Source organism: Manis pentadactyla, chromosome 16 (genome assembly GCF_030020395.1).
Source record: "Manis pentadactyla isolate mManPen7 chromosome 16, mManPen7.hap1, whole genome shotgun sequence".
In the NCBI taxonomy this organism is placed as follows: Eukaryota; Metazoa; Chordata; class Mammalia; order Pholidota; family Manidae; genus Manis; species Manis pentadactyla.
The window spans coordinates 57,478,013-57,496,705 of NC_080034.1; the positions used below are offsets into that span (position 1 = coordinate 57,478,013).

General features: G+C 43.0%; 1 protein-coding gene across 1 annotated transcript in view; it reads left to right on the forward strand.

Annotated features, from left to right (window-relative positions):
• The window catches only part of NEDD9 (neural precursor cell expressed, developmentally down-regulated 9), a 162,916-nt gene that overhangs the window by 54,409 nt on the left and 89,814 nt on the right, over window positions 1-18,693 (forward strand). Inside the window, exon 2 of the mRNA XM_036888662.2 lies at window positions 10,029-10,202. Within this exon, the coding sequence (XP_036744557.2) occupies window positions 10,191-10,202 (12 nt within the window). The 5' untranslated portion in view covers window positions 10,029-10,190. The remainder of the gene's footprint in view (window positions 1-10,028; window positions 10,203-18,693) is intronic.

The window sequence follows — 18,693 nt, forward strand, 5'->3', positions numbered from 1 at the left end:
CCACGGGAAGAGGCAGGAATGCAGCCAGGCTCCCAAGAGCACACTGGGAGAGGGACTGGTGAGTGACGCAGTGTGGGAGGACTTTGACTCTGAACTTGGCTCAGGTGCCCAGGTCCAGGCAGCTGTGAAAGGAAAGCATGATCGTGTTGTCCAGTCTGAAATCTGGAACCTGCCACCCCGAGTGAGTGAAACAAGCAGGGAAATCTTTTTGAGCTGGGCAGATATTCCAGATGGCATCTGCTACAAACAAATAAAATGGTTCATCGCTGTCAGTTTAATATTGTAACAAAAAACCTTATGAAAAGTACAGCATAAATGAAATGAGTTCTAAGTGCCCAATAAGTCTCCCATTTAAATTACCCTACTGGTTTCTGAGGTCACTGTGACCGAAATGAACTGGGTATGAGCTAAACAAATTCTTACCTCTGTTACTGTTTCTGGTCAGCAGGTAGTTTCCTTAAAACTGGGTTATCATACAAACTGATTAGAATAAAACAAACAAAAAAAAGAGTTTTTTCCTGTTTTAAAACAAAAGCTTCTCTTCCATGAGCATGCAATAAAACCATAGATTTCTGGGCTGACTGGTAGGGCATATTTCAAAGCGATGTGTAATGTCACTTTAAGAAAGTGAACTGCTTCTTTTTTCAGCCTAAAGAAAAAACAGCCAGAGAGAAAGCAGCCAAAGTCCCTGGGTAATCTTCCTGAGGGTTCGATTTCCTAAGTATGACCTTATGCTAGCAACAGCTCCTAAGTAACAGGAAAACAAGCCAAACTAGAGAGTCCAACTTCTAGGAGACAAGAATCTCCAAGACAGCAAAGTTTGAAGGCTAGTTCCAGTTACATAACATGAGTGAGTCATCATGCTATCGGAGATCACACATAGCAAAGCAGTCACCCACCCTCTCCCTACATTTTCAGAGCACGTAGGCGCTCATGGACCTCATCCATCCCACACCTTCCTTTCATTCTCCCTTCCTTCCTGATTTCCTAATTTTTTCTTTCCTTTTCCATTCTGCTCTGTATTAGGGGTTCTCTACAGAAAAAGAAGCAATGGCATGGATATAGACAGAGATATAGAGACAGATGGTTTATTATAAGGAAGTGGCTCATGTGATTATGGAATTGGGCAAGTCTGCAGGGTGAGTGGCATGCTGCAGATCCCGAAGAGTCAATGACCTACATCCAGTCTAAGTCTGACGGCCTGTGAACCAGGAGAACCAATGGTGGCATCCGAAACAGGTCTGGAAGCAGGCAAGCCCAGGAAAAAGCCAATGTGCCAGTTCAAAGATATTCAGGCAGGAGAAATACTATCTTACTCAGCCTTTTTGCTCTATTGAGACTTTCAACTGATTGGATAAGGCCCACCCACATTAGAGAGGACAATCTCCTTTATCCAATCTATTTATTTAAATGTCAATCTCATCCAAAAACACTCCTGCAGGAATACCCAGAATAGTGTTTAACCAAATATCTGGGCACCCTGTGGCCCCATCAGGTGATACTTGATGGGTAATGCATTTAACCATCACAGGCGCCTTTCTGTTCTCTTGAGCACTCACCAGAACTGCATGAGTCTAAGACCATGGTCTCTAATGTTATCACTTCCGTTTTCCATTTCTCTTCTTTTCTTTACAGTAAAGTTTCTAGAAGAAGAAGTCTAAACTCACTGAAAATTTTCATCTCTCATTCACTGTTCAGCCCAATGGCATTCGGTGTTTGTCCCCATCATTCCATTGAAACTGCTCTCTTAAGATTGTCCATGATCCAGAAATCTATGCTTTCTATAACAACACATCCTGAATGTCTTCCTGCTTCTCCAGTCCCTTCTCCTCTCTGTGCCCCCCAAAGGGTCCTCCATCTTTCTTTCCTACTTGAGCAGCTCTGCCTGGTGGGTCTCATACATTCCTTTGCTTTAACTACCACCTTTAAGCTCATGATTCCAAAGTCTATATCTTTAACATTAACCTCTCTGAATCTCAGACTTGTACGTATAACTACTTACGGATTTTCCTTCCACATAAAACTGTCACATTAAATTCATTTTCTCATGGACTTCATTCTTAATTTCCTTTCTCAGAATGACACCCTCCTCCCCGCAATCTCCTAAGCTTCTACCTGGGAGACATTTATCACAGACACTCCCTCTCCCTCCCCTTCTGTCTCCGATCAGTTACTATGCTCTACCCATTCTACTTGCTGAATGAATACCCATTCTTCTCTTCTTCATTGCCTCTCTCACAAGCTTAACCTGGACCCTCCTCATCTCTCATCTGGATTCTAGAATGGCTTTGTAGTGGATTCCTCTCCACCTCCACTCCAGGTGCCTTCCCATTTCATCCACTAGATTCAGTGTGATTTTTACAAGGAAATGTTATCAAGTTTTTTCCCAGGTCAAACTCTTCAGTCTTCCCATTGCCTTGAGGATAAAGTGTGAAGACAATTTCGATAGTCCAGGAAAGAGACACATGAACTAAGACAGTGGCAACTGCAATGGAGTGATGGGGAGGAAAGGGGGAGCTGGAGACCTTAGGCACTAAAAATGACAAGATCCTATTACTGATTGGATGTGGGGAGTGGGAATCAAGAAGGCCTAGGAGAACCTCTCCATCTCTGACTAGGATGATTGACTCATGGTTCCCATCTCTGAGTCTAGGACTGAGACTTTTCTATCCTCATGGACAATAGGAAGTTGATCACCACATCTGTGGATCAAGGCCCTCAGGAAACCTAAAGGCCTGGATGCAGATGAGTCAGAGCCTAATAGAGAAGAAGAAACAAAAAAATAATACCAGATGGATGAAGTAGGCATTTGAAAGTCCCTGTAAATAGAAAGTGTACAAGAACTCTACAGAAGTAGAAGGTTCATCAAACAGTGCCCTCTCTTCTGCCAGAAGGTTTCTAACACTTTGCTGCCAAAGACTAGAGAAAGAATCACAGCCATGTGCACAACAAGACATTACCTAAGTGAAAAAGGGTTTAGAGGGTTTATAATTCTGATTTCCACCCTCATTTATATCATGATCATTGCCACGACCTTTTCCTTGGTCAGGGTTTGGCTGTAGTGTGTAATATCTTGATGTTGTAGAAAATTTTAAACACGAATTTTCTTTTGCTATGCCTCCAGGGTGTACATTTGGATGTGCTCGTAGATGAACTAATAGACAGCCCTTTCCTTCTCACTCTCTTTACTGATTCTTACCCATTTAAAACAAAGGAAAGGCTTGTTTTGTAGATCTTAAAACATACCTGAGAATGTCCAATTCACTTGAAAGCCATTCCCCTCCAGGGATCATTCTGAAAGAACCGAGGTCACTTGAAAAGCCATATGCCAACAACAGTTAAACTGGTTAAATTGAGCCAAACCACCCAGTTTGACTGTTTAGCCAAATTTAAGTGTGTCCAATGCATTAGAGTTAAATCCCCAACAAATTCTTGTTTGGCATGGCCCAACAAGATCACTGGTAGTTATTTATTGTTTTTAGACAAATGGAAAAAATATATACCATAACTAAGAGGAGCTTTCATAGATAGCCTGGTTAGAATCCTGATAGGGCCCAAGAGAAGACTGAAGAACACAATCTTTCTGCCAAAGAGCAGTGAAAAATCAGACTTTTTGCTCTGCAAGCAGGTGGCTGATGGACTGTTTTATGAAGGGTTTAATGAACTCTGTCTTTCTGTCTTAGTTACCTTCCAAAATAAACTGTGTGAATCCCAATGTGGTAGAGTGACTCTATCATCGGCTGGCAAGCAACATCTTAGGAAGCCCCCACAGCCTAGGGAAATGAAATTACTAAGGAAAACAAGTTAGTGAGTGTATAGTTTCAAGAGGCTTTTATTTCAGGTTCTGTAAGACCCAGACAGTGTGCTCCCCTGGCTGCATTAGACCCGGGCCCAGAATTACCCTCAGGCAGAACATAAAGGGGACCCAGCTGATTTCAGCTCTCGAACTCTGCTCCTCCTTCTCTTGGTGTCCTTTTCTGGAGCAACATTGCCCAACACTCTGACGAGGGTCTTTCTAACACCCTTGCCCATAAATCAGATGCAGGTCAGGCCCCATTCCTTCAGGACACTACCCAGGTGATGAAAGAGGAACCAGGTAGATGCACTTAATTTATGATGCTCATGACTGATAAATGATTCCCTTCTGTGTCTTTTAATTAAATAGCATTTCATTTTTACTATCACCTCCAAAGCCTTATCTCAAAGGCACAAGCAAAGTGAAAACATCACACAGTGTAACAGGGTCAGAGACAGAGAGACAGAGACAAAGAGAGAGAAAAGAGAGACACTATTTTCGATCAATAATGTCTTTCCTGGTGTTCCACTAATTGTCTATTCAGGTGATAAACGGAACATGGTAGAGAAGTGAAGACACATTTTTATCTGACCTTTTCATCCTGCACATGGGGAAACTGGGGCCTAGAAACAGCTGAGTTGCCCAAAGTCACACACCTGGGACTGGAGCCCATGTCCCCTGCTTCCAGACCTCTGGTCTTCTGCCATGAGCATTTTACTGCATTGCCAGTTATATATGGCTGAATGAGAGATAGAGCAGGTTGGAGAACTGGCTTATCTTAGTAGGAGTGCAGGTGCCTTCCCATCAGGGACCTTAAATATAAACGGTCAGATACAGACTAAAGAAATCTACCAGAAGGAGAAACGGGGAAAATGTAGACCCAAAGGCCCACTGGCCTCAGGAAATGAGATGAGTTGCCAGGAAACCAGGTACTTAGATCGACTGCCCTGAGTGGGCCATGAAAGCTGCCTGCCTCAGCTGTGCTTACCCCATCCTGCACGATAAGAAGGTGTCCTACGAGTGGAAGCCCTGCCATTGTACCCAGGCCTAGGCCAATAACACCCCCCATCCACCCCTTCATCTGTGTTTCTGGGTTCTAGCCCACCCACACCCTCCTTTAGCAAGAAATTGTTTCTCTTTTCTGTCACCAAGAATTCTCACTGAGCTCCAGGGAAAGAGTTTACTTTGACATGTGTATCCATTCAACAAACAGACATTAACTGAGCACCTACTGTGTACCGGACACTGAGCTAGGTCCTGGGGAAGCAAAGACAGAACAGCCAGTTATTCTCCACAGGAGCTTAGCACCCAAAGGTCCCATTCGTGTACATGAGCCTGATTGCACATGGATTCTCAGAGCCCCACATGGGCAGTAAGCATTTTTCTAACCCCCAAATTCCAATATATGGTCCAAAAAGGATTGCTTTTCTAATTTGTGAATGTTTTACAGGAACATCTTTAAAAGGCTTAAAAATTCAATTGCCTATTTAGTCCTCTAACAAATTTCCTTTACTCACAAGAAATAAACTTAATTCAATCAGGCTCTTTTGAGAAAAATATGTGCTTATATGTTCATCAAACCCTTATGCTTTAGCTTGTAAAATCTCCTTAATCATCATAGTCTATTGCAGTTGCATAGGATCTGAGATGTCACCTAAGATTAAAATTTTTTATTTCATTTTTTAAGCAGGGAACCACTTTTTAAAGTCAAATGTTACCATGAGTTCCAAAGTATCAAACAACTAAAAATGGAGTTGCTTTGGTCAAAGGAGAGGAGGAGAGCTCAGAACACCCTCTTTTAATCTCTCTCCCCCATTCCGTCACCTCTGCTCCCACAGATTTTGGAGCTGCACTTTGCAAAAACGATGCTGCAGTGACTCCTCCTGTCCCAAATGAGGAGACTGAGATCCAGAGACAGTAGGAACTCCATCTGCATGACCCCATTTGCAAATAAGGTTATGCTCTGGGGTACTGGGGGTTAGGACGTCCACATATGAGTTTGGGGAGACCCAATTCAGCCTACAGCATTGCTTTTTACCCTGGTTGGATGCAGGTCTTGGTCAAGCCAAGGAAGCCCCTACACCAAGTTCCTCGGGGACAGATGTCAGCCTATTGACCCCTGCTGGGAAGAGGTCGGGAGAGCTGGAGGGCACAAGGAGAGATGGTCCTGTGAAGGCAAGAGCAGATGCCCGGAGGCCAAGAGGAGGGATTAGCCTGAGCACAAGAAGAGAAACTTCTTTTATCATCATAAAGAGGCTGGGTGGAGAAAGGGGTGAGTGTGGCTGCAGAATGCATGTGCAGATGTGGAGGAAGGAAGTTGAGGAAGTCCCCCTCAGATGGCTCCAGCTGCCTCTGTAGAGCAGGAGGAGAGATTGCCTCTTGAGGCTGTTTGGGACTGGGGTTCAGTAGAGGGGCAGACAATAAAATCAGAGGCTTCCCTGTGCCTAATGGACAACAGCCAGCTATGTCTAGAGTATGAACATGATGCAAAAGTACAGAAGAGGCTCTATTATCCTTGTAATAGAAAAATGGGAAGATGGGAGGGTCGGGTGCCAACCAGGGGAACAGAGAAGGGCTGCCTGCCAGTAGCAAGGGCCCAGATGGCATTGGTGACCATAAGTTTATAGTGGCATCATCTGCAGGGTGTGTGGATTTTCTAGCAATGCTCAACAGCTGGGCGATTGATGTAGACAAAGTAAACAGTTGAATTCATCCAGGGCTGGCTTTGCCCAGAGGGGTGCATTAAAAGGACAAAGGCACACAGAGGTTGAGGATATTAGCAAGAGGAAGGTGAAGTGAGGAAGCTCAAGGGCCTGTGTAGGTGGACGAAGTGGACAGAGAGGAGTCTGTGTCTATTTCTGCTGAAGAGGCTGTATATGTCCCTTGCTTTCTGTTGACCAGAGCCCATGGTGACTGCTGCCTCCTGAAGGACCAGATGCTGCCAGATGTGGCCTGCTAAGGAGCTGCAAGCTGGCAGGCTCCCCCAGCTGGTCTTCCTCCTCCAAAGTTGTCCTGACTGGCCCCAGCTGGGCAGCTCTGCAGTTCATGCCCAGCACCGTCACAATGGTCAGAGCTCGGGGACGCACGTACCCCTCTGAAAAATGAGGTCAATACCTGGTGCATACCTGGCATGTTGGTTCACCCCCAAGTCAGTCTGCTAAGCTGTGTGATGTTTTAAAATGCTGTATGGGCCAACCCTGTGTACTTGGATTTTATCACTGTGAATCTTCCAGGGCTATAGATCTGATCTTCTCTTAGCAGCCACATTTCAAATAAAACTATGGATATTATTATTATATACCTCTACCATTGTTAGTAGCATCCAAGTTACTTAAATCACTTCAGTATCTTCAGATATAGTGTGGAAAATCATACCCAGAAACTTCTTAGTAGTATACTAAAAATAGTCCTAGTACAGAATGGTTAAAACTAAAAAAAAAAAAAAAAAAAAACACCAAACATTGTCAGGAGCAGCGGGACCACTCATACCCTGCTGGCTAGAATATACATTGGTGCAGCCACTTTGAAAAACATTGTAGTATTTTCCACTGAAGTTGAAGATATGCTTATCCGTCATCTAACAATTCCATTCCTAGCTATGTGCACAACAGAAATTGATGAAGATCTTTACAGTGGTATTATGCATAATGGCTTAATAGTGAAGACAACTCAATTGTCTGTCAACATGAAAATGGATGGATAGGCACAGAACGGAATGTTATATAGTAATGAAAATGACAAGTCACAGGTATAGACACCAATATAGATAATTTTCCTGAACATAATGCTGAGTGGAATTAGGCAACATAAAAGAACACATACTGTAGGATCTGTTCATTCAGAGATCAAAAACAGGGAAAAGTGACTGTAGTGTATAGAAATGCACACTTGGGTAGATAACTTATAAGGAGAGACAAGGAGGAGATTACTATAACAGGATGGTTGCCTTCGACAGGCTCACTCCCAGCATTTGTGGGGCTTAAATGAAGAACTGCATATCATTGGACTAAATATTTAAAAGTTGTAAATTAAACTAGCAAACTGTTAAATAAAAGATGTTCTATCTTCCCATCTTGACAAATAAATACATCTTCATGGCAACCTGGAAGGCCAGGTTGGACCTTAGAATTCATGGACTGCTTAGAGCTTCTCGCTGGAACATGGGACGCAGGTAGGACAGGCGCCCACATTCCCCGGCCCCCCACCTTCTCCTCCCAGGCGCTGCTCCATCCCGTACCTAGGGGCCCTTTGTGATCCTGTATGTGCACTCCAGAGACCTAAGGGCTAACCTGGGTCCACCGTTTCCTACAAATATCTGCACCTAGGCCACCGCTGAGGAGTGGACCTGAGGAAGAGGTCTGGGAAGCCCTGGAGGTGGGTCTGGAATCATCTGGACAGGAATTCCAGTGTCCTGGTACTTGGTGCAGGGCCTAGAAAGGGAGATGTGGGTTCCAGATGGACATGGCCTCTTGACCGCATAGATGGCTCTGCCCTTGGAAAGGACATCGCTGGAGGGAATCTAGAAGCCCTAATTCACAGGCCCCCTGCATGGGGCTTAGGGCAGGACTGCCTCTGCAGGAAAGAAAAGGGTTGTATTGGGAGGGGCACATGGAAAACGTCTGGGGTCCTGGCAGTATTCCATGCCTCGGTCTGAATAGCAGTTTTACACTTATAATAATATATTAAGCTCTACATTTGTTTTATACAGTTTTCTATATGTGTGTTATATTTTACAATAAAGAATTAATGAAATATATGTCTTAATCCTGGTGTCATAGTTTGTGGGATCCCCGTAGACAAATCAGCTCTGAGTGGCTGCCTTTACACTCAGACACCGGGGGCAGTTAAAATGCCTCAAGATGTGAACACGTAAGAGGAAAATGGACAGAATGTTGGAAACACAGTCACTCTCCCAGCTGGCGTCCCACCGCCTGGGGCTGAGACACTTGGGTGACCATGGGTGGTTCAGGCAGAGCACATGAGTCATGCACCCATGTCCTCTTCACTGGCCACGGCAAGTGCCTCGGAGGAAAATTCTTTTTTCTCCTCTTAACCAAGATTATAAATACTGTGTTTATCAAAACTAAATTACAGGAAGATACTCCCATCCTAGCAAAGTGAAAGGAGACCAACTCCCAATTAGCCTCTGTTTGGAAGGCAGTTCTAGGCGGACTTCTCTTCCCCAGAAGGGCAGCTGGAGAGGTTCTTTACATAGTTTGCTGAGCTCCTACTATGTGCCAGGCACAATCCTTATTTTTCTATTCCACATTTTAAAACATCCACTTAGTTTTTATTTTTTGTTCTTGATAGGAAAAGCACTTACCTTTTATATAAAGATTCAGATTCCCAGTTCTCAAGAAGATTCCTGTGTGGCCCGTGTGATTTAAATATCAGCATTTTTCTAAGAGTATATATCTTAACTGTGGTCCATAAAAGTACACACACACACACATACATACACACACATACCTCATCCCAAAACTGAACTTTATGGCTGTGAGATGATGAAAGAGAAGTGAAAAACTGGCCAATACTAACCAATCAGAAACCCAACCAATTTTTTTTCCCAAAAAGTCAAATTCTGGGCTTTGCACGCTCTTTAAAAGCTATGTTGCCAAAGCACCAGTTTTCCTCATTTTCAGGAAACAAGTAAACCCTATGGCTCCAGGGACCTTCACAAGCTGCTGATGAGAGACAGAGTTTGGTACATTTGGTGGCTTCAAAATGATAAAAGCAGCAACACATTAGATTCATTTGAAGTGGTACAAAGAGGTAGTGGGGTGGAGGATTAGAGAAACAAGTTCAATAAACGTCAGGACAAAGCTGTGGATTATAGACAGTGATGATAGACTCACTTCTGTGTTCTGCCCCCATAAGAAACAGCCGGCAAACTTCCACATCATCACTCAAAACTCCCAAAGCTTACCTTCCTCCTTTGTACCCTCACCAGATCCGCTTCACGGTCTGCCAGAGTCCCTGTAACGTCTTATGGCACTGTATTTTTTCAGTTGGTCTTACTAGACTGTGGGTTTCTTGAGGACAGGATCATATCTTTGAAGTTCCAGCTCATGCAGTGAGAGCTCCAGAAATGCATTTCTTTGATGGCATGGATGAACGATGAATCCCATCCATGAGACTTTTTCAATTGCTATGCAACAATCTGGAAGCGGTGGAAAGTGTCTCAGCCTCTGCCATTTTACCCACTTCCACGTTTTTTTACTTTTCTTTTCAGGTTCAGGAAGCTGTGAATTCCATCATGTTATATGCCAGCCTGAGTACTTTTTAAGTTATGAAAAGGAAGAAACTGGTCATCAGATTAAAAAACTGGCACTGTCCGTTTCAAGATCCAGAGCTCCAACCTTCCTTGGCTTAAAAGAGAGAAGCACCCGGGAAAATGTGGGCCAGGGTGAGTAGTGATGGGAAAAAAGGTATATATTGTGTAGTTGGTTTTTTTTGTCCATCTCAACTCAGACAAATTCCTTTGAAACACTGCAATGGCATTCTGGCCTCAACAGGTTTGCAATGAATGTTTGAAATTAAAAGGTTAATTTCAGACCACCAGGTTTTGCTTTCTCAGGTGAATCATTTTAGATGGATACCCTGATGCCCACGGGAACTCCTCTTCCATTGAGAAGTCTCAGGGGAAGCAGTCTTCTGGGGTACAGGGAGAACACTGCACAGTGTGCAGGCACGCCTGGAATTTGCACTCACTGAACTGCTCAGAAGCTGAGCACTGGGCTGCGGATGAGCCAGTTCTCTCTGGTGACTCCCTTTGCTGCCTGCCTACCACCTTAAAGCCCTCCTCCTCCCCAGCCATTCCAGGAGAAGGTCACCTTAGCCTTGGGGTGAGGGGTAGGGTTAGAATGGTCATTTCTCCTATCTCACCAAGGCTTCCTGAATATTTTATGAAAATTAAGTAGAAGAAATGATATGTAGTTGCACCTGTTAAATGACCTCTAGTGGAGGCACGCGGCCTGGCGCTGCATGGTGGCATCGGCGTCAGGCAGATCTGGGTTTATGTCACCGCCCTATGCTGAGAGGTAGAGTGCCTGTGAGCCAGGTACCTGACCCTCTTCGATTTCTGTGTCCGAATTTACAAAATGGTGATAGAAAGACTGTCTCAAGGATGAAATGAGAAAACTCATATGAAGTAACTTGTGCTCAGAAGAAAAAAAAACGTTAATTTCTCCTTCTATGTTGAGATTGATAATCAGTTGTCTGTATCACGTGGAGAACTAGCCATCAACACAAATAAAGTACTGTGGGCAGCCAGGTCCAGCCAAAGAAAACTCTATTTCATTTGCAGGAGAAAGCCTAGGAGTTAAGTAAAATGGCAAGTGTTTTCTTAAAACATTTTGATAAAAAAGAAAAGTTTTTTCCCAGAAGTCTTTAAAAACCAGGTCCATTGTCATATCACTATAATGTTTTAAAATAAAATAATGACCTCTTAAAAATCCCCCCTCATCCTAAAGTTCTATGGCAAAAAATCTGCCACAGAATTCAACACTTGAGAGGTTATCACCAAACCACGTTACAGCAGCGACCCTCCTCTGTGACTTCAGGCACATCTCTGGGGCAGGTGCCCCTCCTTCTGACCTGTGGTCCTGTCAGCAGAGCCTGACGCTCTGTCCCAAGGCCTAGGTCACTCGCCTCACTTCATCTCATCACGTGGGTGTTTTATCATCTCACGTCATCACAACACAAAAGGTGAGTGCAGTCCAGGAAGATGTTTTGAGAGAGAGAGGCCACGTTTATATCACTTTCATTACAGTATACTATTATAATTCTTCTGTTCTACTATTTTTATTCTATTCTATTATGAATTATTGTTCATGTCTTACTGTATGTCATTCATAAATTAAACTTTATCATAGGTATGCAGCCATAGAAAAACATAGTATATATAGAGTGGGGTACTGTCCTCAGTTTCAGAGCCCAGGGGTCTTGGCATGTATCCCTCATGGGTAAGGGGGAACTACTGTATGAAGGCCACCAGAGCATATTACATTATTTGGTGTTTCCTCAAGTCATTTGATATAAACATTAATTTCTTAATGAAGAGTGAAGCAAAAATCATCTCATCTTATTTTTTTATACTTAAAATATTTTTAAAAAGTAAAAAATATACTTTAATTTTTATTAAATTGAGACAAAAGCAAAGGAGAAAGAATGCATGGCATTCTCTGAAGCAAGTCAGTATTTCATTCTGTTGGAGCTCCTGCAGTGAACATTAGCTCTGTGGCGTGTCAAACACATGTTGTTCTCAAATTTGGTATTCAAGACCTGAAATCCAGACAATTCTACTAACAGGAATCTTAAATTTGCTTTTAGGATTTTCTATGTTCAGAGTCCAAGGGTCCTTTGAGATCATTCAGTCTGTCATTTCTGGGTGCTTTCTGTTGTTGTTTTTGTTTTTGTGATCACTGAATTTTATTTCAGTATTACACACACACACACACACACACACACACTTACATGTAACTTCACACTAGACTAAGTAGACTGTAAATATTTGGCAATTATTAGCATCACCTAATAAAAAGGAACTTTTATTTCTTGTCATCAGTGCTTCCTAGGGATACATATCCCTACTGCTTTTGGGGGCAGTGTGCTAGTTAAAAGGTGGACCTGAAGCCACACTGCCCGATTCAAATCCCAGCCCTGCCACTAACAAGTAGTGACACTTGCACAAGTTATTTAACCAGTTTGTGTCTTGATTTCTCCCTCTGCAAAATTGGGATGAGAATAGCACCTTTCCAGAAGAATTGATGTGACAAGTTATGCACAATGGAATATTATTCAGCCATAAGAAGAAAACAAATCCTACCATTTGCAACAACATGGATGGAGCTAGAGGGTATTACGCTCAGTGAAATAAGCCAGGCGGAGAAAGACAAGTACCAAATCATTTCACTCATATGTGGAGTATAAGAACAAAGGAAAACTGAAGGAACAAAACAGCAGCAGAATCACAGAACCCAAGAATGGACTAACAGTTACCAAAGGGAAAGGGACTGGGGAGGATGGGTGGGAAGGAAGGGATAAGGGTGGGGAAAAAGAAAGAGGACATTACGATTAGCATGTATAGTACGTGGGGGGCACGGGGAGGGCTGTGCAACACAGAGAAGACAGGTGGTGATTATACAGCATCTTGCTGCCCACGCTGATGGACAGTGACTGTAGTGGGGTGTGGAGGGGGGAATTGGTGAGGGGGGGAGCCTGGTAAACATAGTGTTCTTCATGTAATTGTAGATTAATGATACCAAAAAAAAAATGCCTAAAGAATTGATGTGACAAGTAAGAATGGAAATTGCTTATAACCATGTTTGGCACATAGTAACCCCTCAATAGAGGCTTCCAGTGAAACCCAGAGTTGTGGAGCACATAAGAAGTAAAGTCTATGCAGCTAGAAGAAGCCACTGTGGGTGGGGAGTGTAAGGGAAGGCCAGTGACAGCACGGGCCTTGAGGAACCTGGGTCAGGCTAGACTTGCTCATTCTCCTGAGCTCCCTTAGGCTGTGATTCTCTGGTTCCAGGGCCAACAGTGAACACTTCAACAGGGCATGGCCAGAGAAACCCTTTGGGGGAAACTGTGCTAACCTTAAGCACTCTTAAACGGAAGCTTCTTACAAAAATACTCAGCAATTACAAGCAAGCTCTGAGGTAACTGCAAATATCTGTGTGAGAAGGTGGAGAGCCCCCTCTCACATGTGGAGGGCCACCTGATGGCCTCCTTTAACCGTAACCACTTCTTTAAAACCTGTATATCCAAGTATGGTCACATCCTGAAATACTGGGAGTAAGGACTTCAACATCTGAATTTGGGGGGAACACAGGCCCCCATAACACAGCCTAAACATAAGCATAATAAACCCGCAAGGAAAATTTGACTGAACCACATCACAGGTAGTGTTCCCAGAGAAGCAGACTCTGGAGAGATGGGGGCTGGCATGCAGGTTTCTGGGGTGAAGGAAACAGGATCAGGTGGAGGAAGAACTGGACTACAGCTCCGTCCCGGTAAAAGCCCCAGGCTATTGAACAGGCTCTCTGAAGCTGGGGTGGGCCTTCAAAGTTGTCCGGCACTGAAGCACAGAGACTAGGCCTTTCTGCCCTTGCCTGGACCAGTCATAGTATGTGGCCTGCCCCAGGAGGAAGCATGACAGGGACAGGAGCAGGGGACATTCTCAGGAAGACTCACTTAAAGGCTCCCAGTCCCCAGGTCTTCAGGAGCTGACAGAGTGATTGCTTAGTGCCAAGTAGGGTCTCTCTTCAGGGCCCTGCGTTGTCCATAATACAAGTGAACAGCAGTTCCCTTCGTGAATGGAAGGACTTGCCTTTATTTTCTTAAGAAAAAATCTCATTTTGTCTCTCAGTAGATTAAAGAATGACTTATTATGAGCCCTAAAACATTTGGCCTAATTCTGGGTGCAGAGAAAATACCCAACAGGATGATCAGGGATGTAGCTTAGTGGGGAAATTATGCTTTTTGGAGTTAAAGAGGTCTGGGTTCTAATCTCTGCCCCACTAATTACTAACATTTCTTACCCTCTATGAACCACCAATTTCTCCTTTGCAGAATGAGCATAATAATACCAACTTTGTTAGGCTATTGAAAGATTTAAATGAAAAATAAAATAAAATAAATAAAAACATGGAGTTTCTGGCACAATGTTTGACTCAAAAAAGGCATCCAGAAAGCATTAGCCCCTACCTGTCTGTCAGCAAGTAGCTCATCAGTGCAAAGTGATTATAAACCAGGAATAGAGGTTTGATCTAACTCGAAGGAGAATGCTTTTCAGAATCACCTTAAAGAATGTTAAAACACAGATTCCCAGACCCCATTCACAGTGAATATAATTCAGGGGGCCTAGGGTGAAGACCAGGAAGGCACAATTTTAGCATTTCTATGGGGGTTTCTGACACCCAGGAAAACCTCAAGGCCCCTGCTCAAGGCTGTGGACGCTGTCAGTAAGAATGGAATCCAGTGCTTAGAATACGCCTGAAACATTCCTGCTGTCCTCATCGTCATTAGTTCTGTCAACGTCGATACACACATCACCAGGACCTCTCCCCCTTGCATAAATACTGTGCATTCCACAACTAAAACATGCATAAATTATGTCAGTTATAGAATCAAACTAATTCTCCTTTTCAAGATGTAGTTTTATTGAGGTATAAATCATGACTACAGGACAATTTAGTGCAGACGGGAATTTTACTGGGGGATGCAGAGCCCCTGAACTTGTCTGGAAAATGGGAAGCATATTCAAGGATGCAATGTCCTGCTGGTGTAAGAGTTGCTGGGCCTGCAGAGCGGCTGTCTGGACAGAGATTTAACTTTCTCATTTAAATCAAGTACCATAGAGCTCCCCAGCATGGGATTGCTGAAGGCTTTCTGTATTTGATTATAGACCACAAAGCCCAGCTACACTGCAGAAATTACACTGACCAGCATCCAGAAAGTAAACAGGAGCTGGAACACAGAAAGTGACCCCTGAGTGTAGATGGGCTTTCATAGCTCTACCAGACTCCCCTGATTTAACATGGGGCCACATGGTTTCCCAGTGTCCTCTGTGGCTTTCTTTTCCCATAGAGGCCTCATTTGTACTAAAATATGAAGCTTAGGGGGTTTCTTGAAAATGGTACTTTCACTCAGTAAAAATAAGTCAAGATAAAAACACTGTGGGAGCCCATTTTGAATAAGAACTAAACTAAGAAAATGAACTATTTTCTCCAAATGATCAGTAGTCACCAAACTTAGTCACTCTGCCTATATGACCAAAAACAAAATTTGAGAAACAGCCCAACAGAAATATTACAATTATTAAGAAATCTAAGGTGGCTCTACTCATCATCTCCATACAAACTTCAGAAGTGCAGGAATCAGGGAGAGTTTTTGTCCTTAGACCTATTCTAATATTCTGAGTTCTGTTATTCATGAAGTTTTTGTCATCATTTTCCCACAATGTGCCTGTATTCTCTTTTTAAAAATATATCTCCAGGTCTGACCACGGCCTTGGCACACCCACAGACTCACATCACACTAAAAAGAACCACGTATCCCTGTCTTTTAAGCATTATGCCAAGCCTCCTGGGTCTTTTCATTGGATCATTTAGAAAAGCATCTTTGAGTATGACATCCAATTAAACAGTAGGTTTACATCTAGTACTTCCTTCCTGGGTTGAAATCTCTCTCTACCCTGCCTTTCCTTAGATACACAGAATTTTACTGAAAGAACACATCAGTCAGGATAGTGTTGCAGTAAGCGGCTGTAATGAGTAAGCCCTATGCTCTCTCTGGCTTTGCACAATGCAGGTTAGTTCTCACTCCTGTGACAGTCAGGGGCTCTTTTGGGCCGCTCTCCTCAGGGACCTGGGTTTCTTCCTTCACGTGGCTCCACTTCTCAGGGTCCTTCACTTCCAGCTGTATAAATAAAAAGAGAGGGGTATCAGACATTTTAGGGAGCAGGCCAAGAAAGTAACATAAATCACTCCCATGAGCATTCTATTGGCCCAAAGAAGGCTGAGAAATGTAGAAAAGTGCAAAGATGCTGATGGTGTTTGCCTCAGAGGGTTCTTAGATGCCCCTTGCTTTCAATACCTTCAAGATTTTTTTTAGTTGAGGCAACAGAGACCCAGAGAACCTAAGTTGTGCACAGCTCATCAGTGACAGCCCAGTCAGTGCGGGCCAAGAGACCTCTTGCCCATTCCTATTAATTTCAGTTAATATATAGATGGGCTCCTAAAATTTCAAGATATAGCTGGAACATTGTTTCTAGAATTTTTTAACAAGGACCCCAGGGTGAGGAGGACGATGACCACTCTGCTCTGAAACCACAATTCCAGGGCAGCCCTCTCAGCCCAGGAGCCAAGCAGGTGAATGTTTCAAGGGGCAAGTGCATACAGCAAGCCCTGATCATGGGAAATGCTTCTCAGCTCCTGAGGGATATGAAATTACTTTGTGGAGAGTCAAGGAAAGTAGAAACAGATACCCCGCAATACTTCATTTGGAGGCCAAAAGTTACCTATTAAGGCTTGTATTTTGTGCTTGATTCTGTCAAGATAGCTTAAAGGGTAGAGACAGAGTTTATCAGGAGAGAAGCTCTGGATGGTGTCATCCTGGTTTGCAACCACCATGTTAGCGCACGGAGAATACGTCTTAAAGATTGTCTTCCTCAGAGTTGAGATCAAATGTGAGAAGACACAGAGGCTTCCAGAAAACACCTGATAAAGAATGAGGAAATGGGCACAGGCAAGGATGGCCTCCTTGACACGTTCTGAACCCTGCCTGGCGAACAGTACTTCACGCCTAGGAAGAACTCCTCTGTGGAAATCTGCATAACCTTTGCCACACCTCTGACCATCTACATCACTGTTTATTAAACACTCAGTATGTTACATACCAATTTTTTAAAATTCTGACTTTACCATTACAAATGTTGCCTATCTGGATTTTTGCCTGAATTTACAAATTTTTATCTGGGGATCTGACACTGAGTAGTTAAAGATCGCATGTAAGTTCTCTAGTTTTAAGGTCTTAGACGAACTGTTTAACATTCTGAGGTCTCCCCTCCCCAAACATAACAGCTAGGGAGGGAGAAGAAATAAAAATGGCATCTGCCACTTGTCTGGAAATTAATGTGCTGATTGAATCTAAACGTTTCTTTATAACATAAAATCAAATAAAAAATAGTACTAAAATTAGATTTTTATCTATGTAAATAATTATATTAACCTTATGTACCTCTCTCATAAAGATCATAATGAGGATCAAATGAGCTTGTTAAACATTTAAAACTATTTTTGTCATGTAATAAACAACAAATAAATGTTAGCAATGGGTGTTGATTTCATTAGTAGTACTTAACATAGTATCTGGAACACAGTAAGCACCCAGTAATGCGTAGATTTTATTCAGCTTATATAGCAAACTAGGTGACTTGGTTGACACCTTCAGGTACACTACTCATATTATCTAAATATCCCAGGCTGAACTGAATTTGCTGGAAGGAGGTTTGTTCTGACCCTAATAGTGAATGCAGACTCCTTATTCTAGTGTTTGGATGTTATATTTGAGAGTTTACATCAGATAGATCCGGACAGAATCTCTCATAATTAGCTTTAGTATTGGCTTCTTTAATTTCTCCTTAATCCACTTTGAGGTCTAAAAGTCTGCAAGGGGTTGGATAAATCATTTCTCTCATTGCTCCTAAAATCCCTAGAAAGCAGACTCCCTCGTGAATATGCATCTTGTCTACCCCTGCCCATGCTATAGGGTAAAGAAGTGTCAGGTTACATATTAGACTGGCTTAATTGTGTGATATGATTTCCAAACCCAAACGGGTTTGTGCACCCCTTATCACCTACCACCACTACCCCCCACCCCTGTACACACACCACACACACACACACACACACACACACACACACACACACACACACACAATTTTCTCTTGGCTTGCTGATACAAACTGAGAGACCCATTTCTAAACTTGGTGATGTTGCTCCCTATAAAAGTGCAAATAACCTTTGAAGGAAAAAAATCATTAACTCATTCATGTAGGTAACAATATGAAGGAAGAGAAAGAACTCCAGACCAGAAAAGTAAAGGTTTGGGTTGTAATCCTAGCTTCCTTTTTTCTTTCTCTGTAACCTAAGATTCCCTGGAAGCACCTTGCTATGCAACAAGGATTGGTGACATTTGAGCCATGCCTTATGCAGATATTACTGTGGCCAGGCATTTTAATTGCAGGAGACATGGCAGTGAACAAAACAAAATCCCTCCTCCCACAGAGCTTATATTCATATCAGAGAGAGACAGATAATAAGAAAACAAACACAGATGTAAGAAATTTTCAAGGAGTGTTGAATTACAGGAATAAAAATGAAGCCAAGAAA